General features: G+C 42.8%; 1 protein-coding gene across 4 annotated transcripts; it reads left to right on the plus strand.

The window, feature by feature from the left end:
* The first annotated feature begins 1,302 nt into the window (after positions 1 to 1,302).
* Positions 1,303 to 6,281, plus strand: cldn23l (claudin 23-like). 4 transcript variants are annotated; one of them, XM_084381186.1, is made up of 3 exons: positions 1,303 to 1,591; positions 1,716 to 1,818; positions 3,895 to 6,281. In XM_084381186.1, exon 3 carries the CDS (start codon positions 4,116 to 4,118, stop codon positions 4,851 to 4,853), a length of 738 nt encoding a protein of 245 aa, XP_084237312.1. In that variant the 5' UTR covers positions 1,303 to 1,591; positions 1,716 to 1,818; positions 3,895 to 4,115; the 3' UTR covers positions 4,854 to 6,281. The 4 variants fall into 4 exon arrangements, with proteins under 4 accessions (XP_084237312.1, XP_084237309.1, XP_084237310.1 ...); XM_084381183.1 differs by lacking the exon at positions 1,716 to 1,818 and adding an exon at positions 3,731 to 3,780; XM_084381185.1 differs by lacking the exon at positions 1,303 to 1,591 and adding an exon at positions 3,731 to 3,780 and having other exon boundaries at positions 1,812 to 1,856.
* The last annotated feature ends 384 nt before the right edge of the window (positions 6,282 to 6,665 follow it).

Raw genomic sequence — 6,665 nt, forward strand, 5'->3', positions numbered from 1 at the left:
TTTTGTCTCTTCGTTTTTTTCTTTCATTTCCGCACCTACAGATTGAAAAGAGAGCCATTGTCAGCTCTGCCAGTAATTATCACTGGGTGTTGCAATTAGTCCTTGAGATGAAGTGCATATTGGAAAAAATGAAAATACAATTTGCTCTCTGTGCAGCTCAAGCAGAAGTATGAATCCAATCTGCATGAGAGAGCTTTGGACTCATTTTCTGTATTTTTGGTATGTATGGATTAATGTGTGTGTGTGTGTGTGTGTGTGTGTGTGTGTTAAAGGCAAAGATGGACAGTATTTAGATGCTTTAATTAAACTAAAAAATGAAAAAGCATAATAGGTCTCTAAGTAAAAGCAAGAATTATGAGCAAAATGTACTTAAAGTAGCTGTTATTTGATGTTTTTGGATTATTTTACCATTGCATTAATGTTACATTTGATTTATACCGCTGTAGATGTTTAAGGTTGAGCTCGTTTTAACTCCTTTATATACTGTTGGGTAGTTTAAGCTACAGCAATGCATCATATTGTATGAGATCATCATATGTTAGTAGCGTCGCTGTCCTGTGAGAGCCACATATCTCTTAAAGGTCAGCTTTATGCGCAACGGTATGTTACGCAACGTTTACCTTAAAATAGCGTCTTCGAAATCATTTTGATGACGCAGTGTCTTGTAACAGGGTGAATGGTGTCTCCGTCACAGCCACTCTGCCCCCCTATCACTTGTTTCTGCACTATGTAACTTCAGTGAGAGGGTAGGATCACAGCGTTACATGTTTACTTCAACACACAAGTTCTGACCTGGGATTCGTATTCATAACAGTGGAGTTGCACTCAGGAACTGTGGGGGGCGCCAAATCGCACAAAATGCCAATTTCTACATAATGTTGCTTTAAGGAGTAGGATAATTTTTTTAACACATAAAGGGACACTTAATCAGGTATAATTTTAAAAAAAAATCACAATCAGCACATTTAAAGATGGACACACTGGACAGAAAGGGAATGAAAAATCTGAATCTGAAATGTCACTAACTACAGCTGTGAGACAAATGCAGTGGAGTAAAAAGTACAATATTTATCCCTGAGAAGTACTACAAGTACCTCAAATATCTACTTAAGTGCAGTACTTAGTTACATTCCATCACCAGTTAAAGAAAAAAACAAATCACACTGTTTTTCTCTTTGTGCTCTCAAATAGTAAGCACACACGTATTGGCATATACAGAAAAGCTCACCGCCTTCCCCTATTTGGTGACACTGACAGAGAAAAGCAGGGAGGCACTCTGTCCTCGATATAACACAGACATCCTTCAGCAAGTCAAAGAGAGAGGCACACACACAGAGAGGAGGCACCGAGGCAGGCAGACAAAAGAGAAGGGGACAGACACAAGGACACACTAAGACGTGGAAAATTAAGAGGCAGAGACAGGTGAGGAGCCACTGCAGCAAAGACAGATGAGAAGGATAAGTGAGCAGGAATAATGAAGAGGTGGTTGCACCATCTGCTGCCAGAGAGTGAAACATGTTGTCGCCATTCAGATGAGAGCAGGGAGGCAGCCAGCGATCTGCAGTGAGATACCCACCACCCCTCCTGAATGGTAAGTGACTGTGTGTGTGTGAATGTGCATGTGTGAAGGAGTGTTTTTCCATATTAATAACCCACAGTATGTTCATCATTTTTCAATTCATGATCAGCCTCTTCCACGTTGTGCCTCTCCGCAGATGTCCCTCCTCTTGGCATCTCTACATCAAAACAAAACCAGCATCTGGAGATTATTGCATTTCAGTCATCACAGTAGCAGCCAGTGATAAAACAACGTGACAGGTGCATGTTTGGTTATGATTATTGCCCGACAGGAACAGGTAATACCTGTGTCCGACAACATATGCTACCAAAACACCTTCAGTCTTTCTTTCTCTTTCCATGTCAACAAAGTCAAAACATTCTGGTTGCAGCAGGAAACACAGTCATATTTCTGATGCTGGTATATAATCTAAGTCTCCGGTGACACTTGACAACTGGTATGCATTTATGAAAACACACTCCATTTGCTTGGATCTCAGATTTCTAGTACATTTAATCCTTTAAACTATAGCCTAGTCTGGTATATTGTATTCTTATATATTCTGGTATTTTCCAGTAAATCTTTCCGGCCATTCTTAGACTGATAGCTGCTGGATTGTATTTGATCCTCTCAAAATTATATTTCCAATCCCCCTCATAAAGGCGATTGCTCCGTCCTCTCAAAGTAAATGTCACCAACCCTCCGGTGACATTTCCAGAGGTGACACATCTTACCTTTAATGAGGTACAATTAGTACAAAAATACATTTAATAACAGAGTGCATAGACAATGCAACAATATTTAGGCATGTGTGAAGCAACAGTAGGCAGTGACCACTTCCTTTATCATGCATTTAAATAGATTTAAAGATGCAGGAGTCTCAAATTTAAGCTTGGCCTGCAGATCATTACAGGACCAAGGACAATGATAGAAAGAGCCTCTGATCTGACAGATGGCACTTCAAACTGAAGCCATTTGTGTCACCTGAGATTATGACTGTTTTGCTATGAGAAAAACTGAGAAGTTATTTTAGAAATTTACCTAAAATAATCTTGTAGATTAAGCTGCTTCTGTTGCCAAAATAGATTTTTTAATTGTACGTCTTTCCAATACATGACTAATATGTTTTAAGTTAAAAAAGGGTCAGATTGTTTCTTGTATTCAGATCCCGGTGGCCAAATACAGCACAGGGCCAATACTGTGTGTATTTGTTTATTTGATAAGAACAGAACAATGAAGTGCCAATATACAAAAATCCAAGATGAAGAAGAAGCCATCTCTCTATGGCCACATTTTTTGCCAAAGAGAAATTACATTAGTACTTTAGTGGCCCTTTAATTTTCAAAATAAAAGTTGTGTAGAGTTTAGAAAAAAGAAATTGTACTGAGAAGTGTGTACATGATTGTAGTCGTCAACATCTGTAATACCAAGGACTGAGAAAATGGAGCAAGGTGGCTTTTCCACATTAGGGAAGTCATCACATCATCACCAGTTGTGTGCGTGTTTGTTTGACAGAGATGTAGCCAACACTGACTGTGGCCGCTTGTGTTTGTGTGCATGAGTCACACACGTCTTCAAGTTGTCTTGTCTCCGTCCCAGAGGGCACTCTTCCTCCCCTCCTCCGGGTGCTGAGACGCTGTTGATGCACTCGCTCTGCATTCAGACGCGGCTGGCCTGACATAATTACTACCTCGACTCAATTCTTCCAAGGTCGCAGCCGGCCATCAATCGTCGGACGAAAACAGCAGCCAAAACAAGCACACACACACACGCACACACGCACAAACAAAAGGACGCAGATGAACTTGGGTGTGCCAAGACAATCAGGACTTGTATAAAGAGGAGTCTAACTAGGTCTTGTGATAAATAAAGCCACACACACACACACACACACAAACACACACCCTGACACACTGAAGCTGGCCAAGTTATCGTATCCTAGCAACAGAGAGAGGCATCGACCATCAGCCAGTCCTTTCCTGTCCAGCGCTGGAGCAGTGAAGCCAGACCCTCCTTCTGCTTTCTCCGGCTGCTGGAGCTCTTGTCTCCCCTTCACACCTCTGTTGTCTCTCATATCTTTGCCTCCATCTCTCTCTCTCTCTCTCTCCATCACCTCCACTTGACGTGCACCACCCCTGCCGCTCTCTAACTGAAGCTATCTCTTCCACTCAGACAGTCATGAAGCGTCTGCAGGTAGAAGAGAGAGGAGTTTAGATGAGGAGGTAATGGATTAACTTGTGTTTATTGAGGCGTTGAACTTTTATTGTTCTGATCATTGCGCTGACTTTCTTTGCCTTTGCTGACAACTGAATTATCGTATCGTTCTGCCTTTTCAGAATAGATCCACTCTGCTCTGAGGGGTCCCACTACACCGGCATAGGATAAAAACAAGCAGCATCCCTGCCTGGAGGAGGAGCAGCAGCAGCCACATCTTTCTTTTGGAAAATACTCTCACTGAGAACAGGTACTGTGCAGCTGGTATGTTTTACTTTAGCAGAAAACTAAATAGTTCTATGTCTTGAGAGCTGAGAAAGAATCAGGTTTTGCACCACTTACGATGCACACTCCAGCCTCCATGGTGATGGGGATCGTCTTTGCCCCCTTGGGATTGGTCCTGCTCTTCACCGCCGCCATCACCCCTCAGTGGAGAGAGGGACGGGCCCGTCTGGGCATGGCAGGGCCGGGGTCACTCCTTCGGTCTGGAACGAAAGGTCAGGGGTCAGTGGAGGCTCTGCTCCTGCAGCGCTCGGATGGACTCTGGGAGAGCTGCCTGCAGGTGGAGCACTCAGAGCTGAAGCAGTGCTGGCCCGTGGCAGGTCCGTACCAGAGAGACCCGAGGGTTCGCCTGGCACAAGGTTTGATTCTGACCTCTTTGTTCCTGTGTGGCACCGGCATTGTTCTTGCGTGTATCGGGGTCCGCTGTTGGACAGATATACCTCTGAGAGGTGTGACAGCTACAGGTGGACTCCTGGTGGTGATGTCCGGGCTGCTGAGCCTGACTGCACTTAGTGTGTACACACACAACCTTGGAAGACTGGGGATGGCAGACCCAAGTCAAGGGATCAACAACAGCAGGTTCCCCCACCTCAGCCTGCATCCAGCTGGCTCCCTCTACTTTGGATGGTTGGGTTCGTGTTTACAGGTGCTGGGAGGCGGCGCCCTACTTTTTAGCTTCAAACGACCAAGATGCCCCACCTGCCCCTCCTGCCCGGATCTCCCTGCCTGCCCTGCGTGTAGTTCATGTCCAGAGATAACTGACAAGCCAGACACGGGTGTTTATGAAGTCAGCTGTTAGGATGTGAAACATAAAAGACTTAAAGGAACAGCTCACCCAAAAATGAAAATGTAGTCATTATCTACTCGCTCCAATGCCGATGGAGAGATGGGGCAAGTTTTTCGGTGCACAAAACATTGTTGGTGCTTTGCAGCAAAACAGCAGTGAAGCATTATAGTAAATAAGTGAAGAGGATGGGGACTTGTTAGAAAAAGTCAAAAAACGACATGTAAAATGTATTAATTCAGCTAGTCTGGCATAAAATGAGTCCATGGAAGCCAGGAGATCCTAAATTGATTCGAAAAGATGTTATTTACACCCTTAACACTTGGTCAAGGTCATGCACCCACATCAGACAGTGTGTTGGCTAATGTTTTCAGCTAAGCAGCTATAGATTTCTGCATAAAAAAGGCATAAACATCATCTTTTCTAATCAATTTGGGATCCGAAGGCTTCTGGATACTGTGAGGAGTCATTTCATTTTTTTTTCAGATTTTTTTTGGCTTTTTATAGGGGCGATATGTCAGAGTTTGATTTGAAAATGTTCAAAAAATGTACTTAAATTATGAATATGAATAAATAGCAGTTTTGAGTAGATAATGACTTTCAATTTTGGGTGAACTGCTCCTTTAAAGACAGACATGCACTTCTTAAAAGTCACCTCCAGCTCATTGGCCAATCAATCTGCCAACCAATGAAATGAGTCAAATCCTAAATGAATGTGAACCACGGGACGTTGCCACGACCTGATAAATGGACTTCAACGTCAGGTTTGAGCATGATGGATGTAATTTCCTCTTGACACACACTGAAACGTAATGCCCGGGGTGTAGAACGCACAGTGATGAATCATCAGAGTTAACAGATTGTTAGAGATGCATTAAGACCATCGTGGTTGAAAAGAGCTCAAGTTCCCGCTGCCTTTAACTGCAACATGTAGTGAAACATGACTCTGTCTGTGCTGCCTTTCACGTCGTAGCCATGCCTTTGTACTGTTAGCAAGAAACGTTTTTCTTTTGTGTGTCCGAACAAAACTGTGAAATGTAAAATACTTGTGATAAACGTTAGGGATTTAAATGTGGTTGGTCAAGCTTGTTTTAGATTGTGTAAAATTTGGATTTCACCTGTATTTTCTAAGTTTACTCCCAGTCACTGTAAGCAATGAACAATTGAAGAGGTCAGTTTACTTTTGACATAAATAATCTGACAGTTTCTGAGCTTGTCAGAGTAAATCTTTGTATCATACCTTCACTGGAGAGCCTTCATCTCATGAATGTGATAATCGTGACCTGATAACAGGAACAATGAGGAGGAAACAGGTGTCTGAGAAGGAGGATGTACAACAGGGTGTTGTTTGTTCTTTGTAAATTACTTCTTGGCGTTGACTTGTTATAGTGTGTTTGTATTTTGTGGTGCATTCTGCATTGAATAAAACATGTCAACGATCTATTCACAGTGTGCTGCGTCCTCGCTCTACTGTTTTAAATGATGGATTTCAAAAACTATTGTAAACACCCCTTTAGCACAGAAACAAATGAAAATTATTCTATATGATTCATCCTACACTGTACGTCTTTGCTCTTTACACACACCGAGGCTGTTTAAACAGGTTGTTCAAATGTTGCGACAGTAATTCAAATTCATTGTCTCCGCGCAAAGCTGAGAGGAAGAGGGATCATCTCAGCCAACGCACGGCAGACAAGGTCACTGCAGATAAACTGAGTGAACTTGCAGCAGGCAGAGCCCGGTTACGTGAGCAGATCACGATCTGATGAGAGAACAAACAATTCAGTATTCAATTAGCACTAAGCGGTGTCATTCGGCGAGTGTGAC

Source organism: Pagrus pagrus (assembly GCF_965226575.1).
Source record: "Pagrus pagrus genome assembly, chromosome: 18".
NCBI classification, from domain to species: Eukaryota; Metazoa; Chordata; class Actinopteri; order Spariformes; family Sparidae; genus Pagrus; species Pagrus pagrus.

Bases quoted from the DNA above. Each gene is read 5' to 3' on its own strand.
- cldn23l (XM_084381186.1), top strand. From the start codon at position 4,116: ATGCACACTCCAGCCTCCATGGTGATGGGGATCGTCTTTGCCCCCTTG.